This window comes from Cetorhinus maximus, chromosome 29, assembly GCF_964194155.1.
Source record: "Cetorhinus maximus chromosome 29, sCetMax3.hap1.1, whole genome shotgun sequence".
NCBI lineage: Eukaryota > Metazoa > Chordata > Chondrichthyes > Lamniformes > Cetorhinidae > Cetorhinus > Cetorhinus maximus.
The window spans coordinates 20657498-20672784 of NC_135907.1; the positions used below are offsets into that span (position 1 = coordinate 20657498).

The 15287-nt window shown below is 52.9% G+C and overlaps 1 protein-coding gene across 6 annotated transcripts in view; it reads right to left on the reverse strand.

Annotated features, from left to right (window-relative positions):
* Window positions 1-15287, reverse strand: part of LOC144669379 (liprin-alpha-3-like) — a 206040-nt gene that overhangs the window by 18596 nt on the left and 172157 nt on the right. For 5 of the 6 annotated variants that reach the window (XM_078531767.1, XM_078531765.1, XM_078531769.1 and 2 more), the window contains 3 exons: window positions 14163-14244; window positions 6911-7111; window positions 4858-4920 (listed from right to left, as the gene is read on the reverse strand). In XM_078531767.1, coding sequence (XP_078387893.1) covers window positions 4858-4920; window positions 6911-7111; window positions 14163-14244 — 346 coding nt within the window. The remainder of the gene's footprint in view (window positions 1-4857; window positions 4921-6910; window positions 7112-14162; window positions 14245-15287) is intronic. The other variant, XM_078531768.1, reaches the window with a different exon arrangement.

Consider the following 15287-nt stretch of genomic DNA (forward strand, 5'->3'; position numbering starts at 1 on the left):
ACGCTTATGGTCCATTAAAACCAGTAGATAAACCAATTTAGAAGTCGCGGTGCTTATTGGATAAAGGAGAAAATGGGGGAGAGAAAAGTACTTATCAGCAGAGCTCGGAGCCACAAATGTGAGAAATACAATTCCTGGAAAGTCTTCCCCTCTCCCCACACGTGGACAGCACCTTGCACCACATCTGGCTGCAGAAACTCGGGTTAATTCCAGGGCCCTGCCATTGGCCGTAGGTGCCGCTCGGTGACTTCAAGGCACTCGCTGTCACCTGGGGTTGCCAACCCTGGCTGGGCCTATTCCTGCAGCTTTCATCGCATGACCTCCTGCCTCCTGCGAGGGTGTCCGGGGCTTTCTGGCCCCAGCTGTCGGGCATCGCCGAGGGTGGGGCAGGAACGATCGGAGAGCTGTTGGCTTCTAACCGGCTCTTCCCAAATTCTCCCCCCCCGCCCGCGACGATTCCCGCCAGCGTCGTGGCCGGAAAATCCCACCCGACGTTTCCCCTCGTGGGAGAGACCAGAACGAAGCGGGGGGGTGCTCAGTTTGAAAATAAGGGGTTGGGATTTTTCCGGCCCTGACACCGGCAGGCAGGGCGGGAGGGGGGAAATTCGGAGAGTGGGTAAAAGTCAACGGCTCTCCAACTATTCCCATCCCGCCTGTGGCGATGCTCGCTGGAAAATCCCGGCCAAGGGCTCTCCCTTTGAAGGCGGAGATGAGGAGGAATGTTTTCTCTCAGAGGGCGGTCGCTCTGTGGGAATTCTCTTCCCCAGAGAGCAGGGAGGCCGGGTCACTGAATATTTTTAAGGCCGCCCCTCCCTCTTGCCATTGGTCATCCAACACGCCAATCATCAACCTCCCTGAGGCCAAACGCAAAACCGACAGTCTCTTCGTTACCGGGCTGGGCAATTCTCGACCAATAGCCAAACAGCATTTTTCTTTCCTCATGTCCGATATTTTCGTAAAGAGTCAAAGAAATTTTTGTTTCATGAAGAAACGTGATTGAAAAAAAATGTTCTCGATGATAGTTCTCATGGGTTCCATCCTCACCCCAGTGGAGTTTCATTCTTGGAGGTGCCAAGGCCAACAGGGTCTGGTCTAGGCAACACTCTGATTCAGGGACCACCTCCTACTGGCGAGAGGCCCATAGCAACACAGGACTGCACCCCCACCCATCGCCCCATCGTTTCCCCAGCTCCAATCTTTCTCTCTCTTGTTGTGTAGCATTCATGTTGTACGAGACTTGCTGATGATAGCATATGGCAGGAGTTTCCCAAACGTTTTCCCTGGTGTGACCCCATTTTAATGCCTCAGGCTTCGTATGACCCCAGAGCAGGGGGGGGTGGGGCTTCATTCATTGAGCAGGGTCAGGAGGGGGGGCTTTAGTTGCTGAGCGTAAAGGAGTGGGGGGGAGGGGAGACAAGAGTTCAGCATTGGGGAGGATCGATGAAAAGGCAAGGTTTCTCAAAAAAAAAAACCACCGACCTTTTCACTGTCTTTTTTTGCAGCAGCAATCGCGCCTCAAGAGAGCTGTCCATTAGGCCACGCCCACCAACAGGAAAAAGCTTGAAGCAATTTAAAGGGGCCTCGCAGCTGTCAGAAATCAGTCCAAGCCCCACGGCGGCCACTGGTGCCTCGGAGCTCGCAGCCCCACCGGGGATCGCGATCCACAGTTTGGGAAGCCCCGGCTTTGCCGTGAGATCACCGTGGGGGGCCAGGGGAGGAGGCAGGCCCCGCCCCCCCGAGAACTACCTCAGCCGCGATGGGGGGGGGTCGAACCTGCCGTCGGCGGCGTTATCCTGCGCCACATTCTGAGCGAGCCAACCCCTCAGGTCCAACCTACAACATCTTTAAAATGGATTTAAAAAAAGAAGAAGATAAAGAACAAATGGAGAACCCACCTGATCCCAGCTGATTTCTTTGGCCTCCTACCATCGGAGAGGGTAAAGGTTAGTGAGGCAGGAGATGAAAGGATGCAAGAAAACAGTTAGTACAGTGTTAGCGTGAGGTTTAGTGTTACATTCTACAGGCTAAGGGACACCGAGCGAGTAAAGGGACATGGGGATCCGGTAGGAGTTGAGGTAGAAGATCAGGTATATCGAAGGGGGGGGGGAGCAGGCTTGGGGGACCGAATGGCCTACTCCCGCTCCAATTTCTTCTGCTTTTTTGTGCAAAGGGGAGGGCGGGGGGGTGTGTGGGACACATCAATCAATCTGCATTTGCAATCTGAAAGCTGTAAGATACAAAACAGGCCCAGGTCAACATTGGAGACCGCACCTGATACAACCTCACCTCTACTTCCCTGCTTCACCATCACATGAGCGTCCCTGAGAGGCTCCTGCCAGGATTGCCCGCCACAGAGAACCAAGAAGGTTCAGGTTGGTATTTATTTGCTCCTGGAATGGAGTGGCTGTGGTAAGGCTGCAGCTATTGCCTGTTTCAAGTTGCGAAGCAGTGGTTTTCTAAGAATGGCTACCTTGCTAGATCACTTCAGCAAAAAAAGGCTCACATTTCAATAGCTTTCTCCACAACAATCAGATGTCTCAAAGTGCTCATCCAATTAGGTATTTTTGAGGCGTAGTCATTGTTTTAATGTAGAAAAAGCAGCAGCCAATTTGTGCACAGCAAGCTCCCACAAAAAGGAATCTGATAGATAATCTATTTTTTTTTGTGTGTGTGTGTGTGTGATGTTGATTTGAGGGATAAATATTGGCCAGGGCACCGGGGAGAGCTCCCCTGATCTTGTTCAAAATAGCGCCAAGGGATCTTTTACATCCACCTGAGCAGGCAAGATGGGACCTTGGTTTAATGTCTCATCCAAAAGACAGCGCAGCACTCCCTCAGCACTGGCACTGGAGTGTCAGTGTAGATCTTTGTATTCAAGCCCTGGGGAGGGAATTGAACCCAGAACCTTGTGACTCAAAGGGCAACCAACTGAACCACGGCTGTCACACAAGGCAGACGCGTAGGCCAGGCCAGTTATGGATTCCCTTCCCTTCCCCCTTTAGTGAACTAGTCAGGTTCTTTTGCCATCTATTCCTGGTGTGCCCTCTGTACGGGTCTGGTAAGCAACATAAATAAGCTACAAGACAGCCCATCTCCCATTTTCTCAGGGCAGCCGGGGAGGACAATAATTGCCTCTCACCTACCGGGAACAATCTAGAATAACTTTGGAAAAAAAATCTTCGCATCCCATCAACTTTCTTCTATTATAAGTTCCTGTGTTCATATGAAAAACTGGCCGTGTGTCCTGGTGTCATGATGCCTCGTCACCAGTAGGAGGAGTCAAACCCCCCCCACCCCCAACCCCCGCCAGCTGGTCAGAGGTCAGAATTACAGTGTGACATGTTTACATATGGAGTTGCCACTCGAAACGTGCACATAGGATTTAAAATGGAAATATATAAAAATAAGGACAGCGTGTATGATTTTAATACCGGTCCAGCTATCCTCAGCCTCTAATCCTAATTCACCTGAAGACTACACTTTATCTTCACTGCACTGCATTGACTAATATTTTACAAACTTATCCAACAGAGAGATCGAAGATTCTCATGGGTTTGCAGAACTTGGATCCAGGGATTTTCTTCTTTGTTGGGCACAGTCTTCGAGGACTAAAGGTTAAAGTTAAGGGTTTCACTGGAAAAATGGGCCATCAGGCAACCACTTTTTTCAGTGAGAGAGTGTTAGAATTGTGGAGCGGATTACTAGCGAGGGAAGATGAACAAGAGGACAAGGGCAAGATTTTGGAATAAAAGGAACTGGGTGAATTTCTGTTAGTAAAAGGGGAGCAGGGGCTATTAGTTCCTGTACCACGGTGAAGAAAGTGATGGAAGGTCTGGATGGATCAGCTACTGTGGGCCAACGTGCTTCTGTCCAAAAAAATGACTCAGTTACTGTGTGAAAATCGTCACTCAGAATGCAGTTGTACTCTGGAGGACGAATAGAAACTTTCAGCATCAGGAGCCAAGGCTTTGTTCCCCAGAAGCCTGTTGTCATAGTGACCAACCGTGAGACAGGGACATTACTATCATCCCTTCAGGGTACAATTCAAGTGCGATCATAATTCGGATAATATATATTTTTTTTAAACACACTGAAATGAGACCCTTCTGAACCCGGAAACGATTCGGCCGACAGTCCTCGCCTGGTTTCTTCCTCGTGATGCCAGAGGGCGGCTGAATCCATCTGGACCACGGCAAAGTGGTAAGGTCCAAGGGTAAATGATGAAATTTAAATTAAAATGCGCCAGCAAAAGCGGGGACTGGGCCTAAACTCCCCCCCACCGGAAAGGGTTACCCTATGAGGAAAGGTTGGGCCTGTGCCCATTGGAGTTTAGAAGAGTGAGAGGTGATTCTATCGAGACATGTAAGATCCCGACGGGGGCTTGACAGGGTGGATGCTGAGAGGATGTTTCCCCTTGTGGGGGAGACTGAAACTAAGGGACACAGTTTAAAAATTAGGGGGGGGGGCGTCTCCCATTTAAGACGGAGATGAGGAGAATTTTTTTTCTCTCAAGAGGGTCGTGAGTTTGTGGAATTCTCTTCCCCAGAGAGCAGTAGAGGCTGGCTCATTCCGAGCGAGACACGTTTTTGATTGACGAGAGGGGGGGGGGGCGGTCAAGGGTTTTTGGAGGGGCTGCCAGGAAAGTGGAGTCGAGGCCACAATCAGGTCAGCCATAATCTTACTACATGGGTGGGACATGCTCAAGGGGCCAAATGGCCTACGCCTGCTCCTATTTCTCGTGCTCTTGTAAACGGACTGTCTGACTCCAGCTCTTCACAGGGTGAATAGTTCATCGTTAGCATCCGGTGAAGCCAGGTCCCTGAAGGTAAATGGAGGTTACGAGGTGTCAGCACTCACCGTCTTTGTTGATGCCGTCAGGCTTTCCATCTCCTCATGTGTTACCCACACGTTGCCCGTGTTCTGGTCACAGGACCCAGCACCGCCCAGTCGTGTCGAAGGTCAGGGAGAGGGGCAACCAAGAGGAAGGAGGAGACACAGATTCAGAAACTTTACAACACCAAGAAATTGAGGCGTATATAAACAATCCTCTAAAAATATATTCTGTACACTGCCATTTAAAACATGCTGGGACAGAGGGAAAGAGAGAGAGAGAGGGAGGAGAGAGAGGCAGAGAGAGAGAGGGGTCCACAGAGAGAGAGAGGGGCACAGAGAGAGGGGGAGGGGTGAAGAGAAAGAGAGGGGTGCAGAGAGAGGGGTGCACACAGAGAAAGACGGCACATAGAGAGGGGGCACAGAGAGAGAAAGAGAGAGAGGGGCACAGAGAGAGAGGGGTGCAGAGAGCGAGGAGGCACATAGAGAGGGGGCACAGAGAGAGAGGGGGGCAAAGAGGGAAGGCGACATGGGGGGGCACAGAGAGAGAGGGGGTGCAGGCAGAGAGGGAGAGAGAGAGAGAGGGAGAGGTGCAGAGAGAGAGGGGGTGCAGAGAGAGAGAGGGGTGCAGAGAGAGAGGGCGTGCAGAGAGAGGGAGGGGTGCAGAGAGAGAGAGGGGTGCAGAGAGAGAGAGGGGTGCAGAGAGAGAGAGGGGTGCAGAGAGAGAGAGAGGGGTGCAGAGAGAGAGAGAGGGGTGCAGAGAGAGAGAGGGGTGCAGAGAGAGAGAGGGGTGCAGAGAGAGAGAGGGGTGCAGAGAGAGAGAGGGGTGCAGAGAGAGAGAGGGGTGCAGAGAGAGAGAGGGGTGCAGAGACAGAGAGGGGCGCAGAGACAGAGAGGGGGGTGCAGAGAGAGAGAGAGGGGTGCAGAGAGAGAGGGGTGCAGAGAGAGAGAGAGGGGTGCAGAGAGAGAGAGGGGTGCAGAGAGAGAGAGAGGGGTGCAGAGAGGGGTGCAGAGAGAGAGAGGGATGCAGAGAGAGAGGAGGCACATAGAGAGGGGGCACAGAGAGAGAGGGGGTGCAGGCAGAGAGGGAGAGAGAGAGAGAGGGAGAGAGAGGTGCAGAGAGAGAGGGGGTGCAGAGAGAGAGAGGGGTGCAGAAAGAGAGAGGGGTGCAGAGAGAGAGAGGGGTGCAGAGAGAGAGAGGGGTGCAGAGAGAGAGGGGGGTGCAGAGAGAGAGAGGGGTGCAGAGAGAGAGAGGGGTGCAGAGAGAGAGAGGGGTGCAGAGAGAGAGAGGGGTGCAGAGAGAGAGAGAGGGGTGCAGAGAGAGAGAGGGGTGCAGAGAGAGAGAGGGGTGCAGAGAGAGAGAGGGGCACAAAGAGAGGGGGAGGGGTGAAGAGAAAGAGAGGGGTGCAGAGAGAGGGGTGCACACAGAGAAAGGCGGCACAGAGAAAGGCGGCACAGAGAGAGAGAGGTGCACAGAGAGAGAGGGGTACAGAGAGAGAGAGGGGTGCAGAGAGAGAGAGGGGTGCAGAGAGAGAGAGGGGTGCAGAGAGAGAGAGGGGTGCAGAGAGAGAGAGGGGTGCAGAGAGAGAGAGGGGTGCAGAGAGAGAGGAGGCACATAGAGAGGGGGCACAGAGAGAGAGAGGGGGGGCAAAGAGGGAAGGCGACATGGGGGGGCCATAGAGAGAAAGGGGATGCAGGCAGAGAGGGAGAGAGAGAGAGAGGGAGAGGTGCAGAGAGAGAGGGGAGCCAGGGAGACAGAGGGGCCAACATTAGGCATTTAGTGTTCATTAAACTACAGGATCAAAGGATGGAAAGGGAGGAGGCATTGGGGAGGGGAGGAGAGGGAGGCCATGATGGACTGAGATTGACTCTGGAGTGAGAATGGGTGGGCTGAATGGTCTTTCCTCAATCTGTGCTTAGCTCTCTCTGTAAGGGCTAACCAGCACTACCACAAAGTACCTTGGAACATTGCAAAACATGCACCCCCCGTGAGTGGTGGATGTGGATTCTCTCCTGCACATCCTTAGTTTCTGGGACTTGGCACTCTGGGAGCACTAGGCACATCAATGAAACCTCGTACCATTCGAGAGACAGTCGGTGCCGAGGGGCTGGTCAGTGACACCATTTCCTGAATGGCTAAACGAAGCTTGAGTCTGTGCAGGGGGTTGCTGATCCCGATCTCGCGCTGGATCTCCGTGTCGGACAAGGCTGACATGATGGCTCCACTCTTGACATTGGCACGACAAGCTGCCACGTACCAGGCGGGCATCCCTACCCAAAGCTAGAGAGAGATAAAAAACAGCTTAAACACTAACACCAGACTGTGTATAGACAAGTCCCCACAACTGCAGGCCTCTTATAGCATCACAGAATGGCTAGAACACAGATATAGGCTGTTGGCTCGTTGTGTCTGTTCCGGCTCGTTGCAAGAGATCAACTCACCTAAGTGCCCCCTACCTCGCCTTTACCCCCATAGCCCAGCAAATTCTTTTCTCTTCAGATAATTATCCAATTCCCCTTTGAAAGCCTCGATTGAATTTGCCTCCCCCACATTCACACACACAGAGCATTCCAGATCCTAACCACTTGCCCAGTAAAGACATTGTTGCTGTTGCTTCTTTTGCCAACCACCTTAAACAGGTGTCCACTGGTTCTTGGTCCTTACAGTACAGAAAGAGGAGGCCATTCGGCCCATTGTGCCAATGCCAACTCTCTGAAAGAGCTATCCACTTAAGACTCTTCAATCCTCTCTGTTGCTCCCATTCCCTTTTAAGTTTTTCTTTTTCAAAGGTTTATTCACTTGTATCTTAAATGCCACAGCACATTCCATGTTCTGACCACCCTCTGCATAATATTATTTCTTCTAACTACTTCCGCATAGTGAGAATATTAAACTTATCACCTCCAATTACTGAGCAGTGGAAGTAATATTTACCTCATCATTTACCCAATTACCTCATCATTTTAAACATCGAAGGATCTTAAAACTAGAGGCAGGCCATTCTGGGATGAAACACAAAGGGGGAGTGGGAATCTGGAACTCCCCCCCTCAGAAAGCTGTTGAGGCTGGAGGTCAATTGAAAATGACAAAACTGAGATTGGAAGATTTTTTGTTATGGACGGATATAAAGGGTTATCGAACCAACGCAGGTAGATGGGAGTTAAGACAGATCAGCCGTGATCTAACTGAATGGTGGAACAGGCTTGAGAGGCTGAATGGCCTCCTCCTGTTTTTTTTTTAAATTCATTCACGGGATGTGGGCTTCGCTGACTGGGCCAGCATTTACTGCCCATCCCTAATTGCCCCTTGAGAAGGTGGTGGTGAGCTGCCCTCTTGAACCGCTGCAGTCCATGTGGTGTAGGTACACCCACAGCGCTGTTAGGGAGGGAGTTCCAGGATTTTGACCCAGCGACAGTGAAGGAACGGCGGTATAATTCCAAGTCAGGATGGTGAGTGACTTGGAGGGAAACTTCCAGCTGGTGGTGGTGTTCCCATGTGTCTGCTGCCCTTGTCCTTCTAGATGGTAGTGGTTGTGGGTTTGGAAAGTGCTGTTCCTATGGGTGGAGTTGTCCCAGATTTGCACTAAGTGTGGTGGCGGGCAGGTAAAACATTGCTGGCCACAATAGCGGCTTTACACACCGTAGCGTCCCACACCCGCCGCATTAATTATGCATTCCTGGGAAACACGCCATTTCCACGGTGGATGGGCTCTTATTCGCCTGCCACACCATCTCCTCGCCGCTTCATCACGCTGGGCGCCATATTTAAAGTCCAGTTGCACACACATCTCTCAGTGCTTCCAGCCCACGATTGCTGCACAGGAGACATGACCCTGAAAAGCAAAAAGACTGCAGCCCCCAGGTTCAGTGACACGTCCCTCGAGTGCCCTTTGCACACAATGGAGGCTCGTCCGCTACCCCCACTCTGGCTGCAGGATGGGCAGCAACATCACCAATCCTGCTTGGGAAGCGGTGGCAGTGGTGGTCAGCGCCAACGCCCTACAAAAGAGGACAGTCACCCAGTGCCAAAAGAGGATGAATGATCTCCTCTGTTCTGCCATCACACATCCACAGAGCCCTCACTCACTACCTGTTCAAGGGACATCACCATTCACTCTCTTACACTCACCGTCATTGTCCTTATCCCGTCTGTGAGACCACTCACCACCCACACATGCCAGGCATACTTACCATCTGGCCTGGCAGGCATCCTGCTTACACTCTCTCCATCTTTATTCATGCAGGACAAGCTGGCAGACAACAAGAGGGAGAGGTCGCAGCCCATTGGAGGAATGCCTGAAGTTAAGGTCCTCATGGACTTTGAAAACAGAGCCATCCAGCTGGCCGGCGATGACCGGGACCGGTCCTGTGCTGACGGTGAGGTCGGCGCTGCTCAACCAAGTGAGGATCCAGCAGTGCAACATCCATCAGACAACCATCCTGTGAGTGATGTGTCCTGTTTCGCAGGCCACTGCCATGCATCAATTATCTCTCCTTGCTTCCGCAGGCACATCTGGGAAACAGCTGACAGAGTCCATGACCCAGGGCTCCAATCAAGCCCCGAAGACACCTCTGAAGAGGCATCTGGAGGCAGCCTCCCTGAAGTCCCGTCACAGCGCTCACCTACACCCTCCGCCAGCGCAGAGACACACACCGCGGTGGGACCTAGCTTTAGAATAACCTCGGGATCACAATCTGGTGAGCACATCGCACTGTCTGATCCACTGCAGGCGGAGACAGGGACTTCCCAGGTCCCCGGCACTCGGAGGAGCTGCTGGAGGCCAGAAATTAGCTGAGTCTGAGTCAGATGAGGAGCCTCTGGACTCGGTCATGTCACAGTTGCTGGAGCTGCAAAGACAAACTCGGGAACATCAGGAAGGGATGTCCGCTGCACTCCTCAGTTTGCAAGGCACGATGGAGGAGTCTGTCCGCCTTCAGTCTGAGGTGATAGCGCCGGCATGCCAATGCACTGAGGTCAACACTGGTAGGATGGCGGCTGCCATGGAGACCTTGGTCCAGGATATCGGTCCTGTGCTGCTGCACGGGCTGAACTCCATCACTGACATCATAGTCGGCCTCCAACAGTGTGCACGAGAGAGGGGTGCCGGGCAGCTCAATCTCACTCCAGCTACCCCTGCTCCTCAAAGAGTCAGCCAGGGGTACCCATAGGGAGGACAATCAGCAAGTGTAGCCCCACCCCCCCCAACCCCAAACCAACCCCCCCTCCCCCACCCCACCCCTGGGGCCATCCATCCAGCTGATTCCAGGAGTGCCTGGCCCATCTGGTCCCCTCTTCCTGTGATCTCAGCAGCTCCAGCTCCACAGGCCGAGGCGGGTGCCATTGCCAAACAGCAGGACCCTGAAAGCAGGCCAGGGCCCTCCAGGTCTCGGTCCTCCGGAGGATGCCCGCCAAAGTCATCACAGGCAGGGTGTGGCAGTCAGTAGGCTGCCCCCACCTCCGCTGTGGATGTCCGGAGAGCACCAAGACCTAGTGGCAGGGTTAGAGAAGTTAAGAAGATGTAGTTGCACAGCCTGGGCACGGGTGTTAATCGCTTGTACATAATGTTCACTATTGTCAATAAACTCCCAAGAATGTCTCCCTGCCTATGGCTCCTTGTTCTGATGAGCAGTGTTCTTGTCACTCAGATGTGAAACCTTTCTGCACAAGGTAAAGGCAGGTGTCTCAGTCCAGGGCCTCTCCCCTGTGCTCTGTGCAGCCTTCAGACCAAAGTGATGGTCCGGCCTCACACTCCCTGGACACATTACTGATGCCTGCACCTCGACGGTGCTGGTCATTGCTGCCAGAATGTAGTGGACAGGCACCACAGAGTTCCCTCATTCTCTCTGTGTGGCTCTCAGCACCTTTAAGGTGGGGCTGGCCCCCATCTCTTCAGCATCTGTGACCAGTGACACTGTACACCTGAAGGGCTCGGGTGCTGAAGGTGGACAAAGGATCAGATGCTTTAAAAGTTTCATAGCTGCATCTCTATGATTTGACCCTGATCACAGAGCGCAAGTGAGCTGCCCTCAGCCAGACAGGAGTCAGACATTCTCAGAGGCTATGTGAAGATCTATGGAGTGTCCTCACTGCATGTCGTCATCATCCTCCTGTCAATTGAGCGACTATTAGGGCCTCCACAGCGTCTCCATGACAGCAGCATTCTCACAAAGGGTATGTGTGCTGCCATAAGCCAGGCTGGAGTTAAACGTTCATAGATGTAATGTGAGGGTATCCTCACTGCATGTTGGCATCATCCTCCACAAACGTAGCAGCTATGAGGGTCATCAGAGCGCGCGTGCCACATCTAGCCAATGTGAGGGCCTCATCCCCAACATCATCGCCTTCAAACACCTCCTCACCCTCATCCCTGTCGACATCTTCCTCATCAGAGGAGACCTCCAACTCCTCATCTCCTCCTCAGCCAGCTCCTCTCCCCATTGCAGTGCCAGGTTGTAAAGGGCGCAGCAGACGACGATGATGTGTGACACCCTCTGTGGATTGTATTGCAGGGCTCCACCAGACAGATCCAGGCACCGGAGCCTCATCTTCAGCATCCCGATGGTCTGCTCCCCCAAGTTGTGAGCTGCAGCATGAGCCTCATTATAGTGTCGCTCTGCTGCAGTCTGAGGCTGCTGCACGGGTGTCATCAGCCACGTCCTCTGCGGGTAGCCCTTGTCCCCGAGGAGCCATCCCTGCAGCCTCTGTGGACCCTGGAAGACGTCAGGGATCTGTGACCGACTGAATGTAGGAGCTGTGGATACTACCTGGAAACCGTGCGCAGACCTGCAGGATGTGTTTCTGGTGGGCGTGCACCAGCTGCCCGTTCAGTGAATGGAATCTCTTGTGGTTGATATAATTGACCGTGTGTTGGATGGAGATCTGGGCGCTATGTGAGTGCAGTTGATCACACCCTTCACCTGTGGGAAACCCGAGATCTGGGTGAATCCAATCGCTCTTGCATCCTGGTTGTCCTGGTCCCGGGTGAAATGCATAAAGTTGTGTGCCCTGGCAAAGATGGCATCCGTGACCTCAGGGATACATTTGCGGGTGGCGGATTGTGAAATCTCACAGAGGTCACCTGTGGAGCCCTGAAAGGAGCCACTGGCGCAGCAATCGAGCGCCACTGTTACTTTCACAGCCACGGGCAGCGGATGCCCTCCATGTCCCCATGGCGCCAAATCCTGCAGTAACTGGCAGATGTGTGTGACCAGATCCCTTGACATGTACAGTCTTTGACGACACTGGTTCTTGGCCGACCAGCGATGACTCGCTGTGGGTCTCGGGCGGTGTGTGCAGGAGCCCCAGCTGCCCCTTGTTCCTGAGGGTGCTGCTCCTCCCTCTGCACAGCCAGGAGCCTCAGTCACTCTCTCCTCCAATGTCTTCGCTGTGTGTGTGCCACGAGGGCATATAGCTAGCTCACCAGGCTCCACGATCCTGATGTACTCCTCCTGCAGGACAAAGTACAGAGAGATGTGTGGGTTAGTTTGGGTGCACTAAGAACCTCTCTTGGTTAAGTGTGAAGGCCCCTTAATGCATCCCGGAGAGTGTTGGCCACCACTTGGATGGCCAGAGATTAGTGCGTTGCATGGCTGCCCGAAACCTCACCCACCTCCGTCCCACTCCACCTGACCGATTGGCAGCAGTTTTGCCCATTGGACTGCAGGCTGTGCTCTCAGCTCAGGCTCAGGCATTCTCTTAACCCACACTGCAAGGCTGCACTGTTAGCTTGAACCATGGGGGAGACTGGACCAAACCGGGGTGCTGACAGTGCACAGGGGGTGTGAGCACCTCCAACAGTGACTGCTCCATGGTCAGATTTAGGAAACAGATTGTACAATGTGCCCAGTTGTCCAACAGTCCTGCCATCCACTAAAACGCTCATTAGTTTGCAGTCTGTGCCCAAGGGGTGAAAAGCTCTGGAGCACTTGGTAGCACTTTGATGCCTCTGCATTGCTTGAGTGGGCAGATAAACTAGAGGCCCGACTCCAATCATATCAATGTGGCTGCGCCTGAACTGTCTCAGCTGCACAAGGTTTCCCGAATGTGTGGCCGCTTCCCTCGCCCACACCCCCCACCCCGGTAGCTTGTGCGCTACCTTCAGCCGCAGGGCAGCCCTCACCCCTCCCCCCCGCCCAACACGCCTCAACCTTGAAGTCCAACAGGCGACTCGAACGAGCGCTCCTCAGCTTTACTGTGTACTCACCTCCGACTTCCCCAGAAAGCTCAGCCCGCCAAGTGCACAGCTTTTAATATGCTGTCGTGAAACACGCCGACCTCCGGACAATTCACCGGGGTGGGGGAGGGGGGGGGGGGGCGATTCCGGGGATGGGCTGGGCTTATATGCAAATGTATTAAAATGAGGTTCCTGATGTCCTGTGGCGGGAAATGTGGCCCGTTGGCGGCGGGCGGAGCGGACGATGACAAATTGGTTTCGTGTAGTCGTGAAGCCGCTTTTTGGCCTTCACAGAATCACAGAGTGCAGAAGAGGCCCTTCAGCCCATCGAGTCTGCACCGACACGCGAGAAACACCCATTGACCAGCGCTTGGCCCATAGCCTCGCCATATTGTCCGCTCAGGCCGCCCGAACACGCCCGACCCCAGCGGGCACAGAAAATCCCGGCCTACGTTCTTATAGGTCACACGGCGCCCTGACTTGGGCATCGATCGCCATCCTTTCACCGTCGCTGGGTCAAGGTGTTGAGGGGACGCTTTCCCTTGGGGGGGAATCCAGTGGAGGCACAATTTCAAAATAAGGACTTTCCCATTTAAGATGGAGATGAGGAGGAATTTCTTTTCTCATAGAGTCGTTAGTCTATGGAGTTCTCTACCCCGGAGAGCAGGGGAGGCTGGCTCATCGGATACACTCAAGACTGATTTTTGATCGACAAGGGGGGTCAAGGGTTATTGGGGGGTTGGGGGGGGGGGGGGTGTCAGACAGGAAAGTGGAGTTAAGGCCACAATCAGATCAGCCATGATCTCACTGGCTGGCGGAACAGGCTCGAGGGGCTGAATGGCCTACGCCCGCTCTTATTTCTTATAAAATCCTATAAGTCCCTCCCTTGTGGCCCGGTGGGAGCCCGTTTACCAGATGGGACTGCAGCGGCTCAAGAAGGCAGCTCACCACCACCACCTTCTCAAGGGCAATTAGGGATGGGTAATAAATGCCGGCCCGGCCAACGAAGCCCACATCTCGAGGGTGAATTATCATTTTTTTTTTAAAAACGGGGGTTGGGGGAGCTCCTTTCAAATGCAAAGTGCTCAGCTCCTGCCAACGCCTGCCCTCCCCTTCTCTCCGAGATTAGAAACAGGGACGGAAATGAGATCTCTTCACCTCAAGCCAAGCGACAACGGTGGGCCCATCCCAGGAAGCGAACGGAAGACCTTGACGACATGCCTCTTCCAGCAGCTCGTGCCTGCAAAGCAAGGTTTCATTCCTTTACTGAGAACGCACTCGACAAATTGAACATAAGAAGAGCTTGCATAGAATCTTATAGAAGCTGGCTATTCGGCCCAACAGGTCTGTGCTAGCATTTATGTTCCACATGTGCCTCCCTTAATGGAACAAATATTACACTCTCCTGTTGTTGGTAATAACAACAGACTGATTTAACCACTTTAAGTATTTTTTTCCTCTGGAAAGGGGAGTTTATTTATCTTTGTTTGACACCTGATGCTCCACTGCAGGCTGCTTAAAAACTCGACCGTACATTTCTTGTATGTGTCAGGGGTACAGTGCTTGAACACGCCGACCAGTGCAAAAACAAAGGCACAGATTTGCGTTTATTCGGCCCCATTCACCACCTCCGGACGCCCTAAAGCGCTTTACAGACAATGGAGTACTTTTCTGAAGTGCAGTCACTGCTGTAATGTAGGAAAGATGGAGCCAATTTGCACACGGCAAGCTCCCAGAAACGGCAATGAGATAAGTGGCCAGATAGTGTTTTTCTCAAGTGACGTTGGCTGAGGGATAAATATTTGCCTGGACACCAGGCAGAACTCTCCTGCTCATCTTCAAAATGGTGGAATTATTTTACGTCCACCTGTAAGGGTAGATGGGAGCTCAGTTTAATGCCTTTATGGAAGGTGGCACCTCTGACAGTGCAGCACTCCCTCGGTACCTGCACTGGGAGTGTCAGCCTAAATTATTGTGCTCAAGCCTCTGGAGCGGGAATTGAATCCACAACCTTCTGACTTGGAGGCACACGAGAGCTACACACTGCGATCCTCTTTAATTAAATTAAATTAAATTGATATTAAATCTCACTCTGGGATAGGGGCGTATTTCTGAATTGTGTGTTGAACTTTGATCAGCTGATCCTTTGTGGGCGTATTTACAAACAATCAAACATGGCAATTGCTGGTGGCAAGGTGTGATGTTACAGGTGGGATGTTACAGGTGGGATGTTACAGGTGGGATGTTACAGGTGAGGTGTTACAGTGGGATGTTACAGGTAGG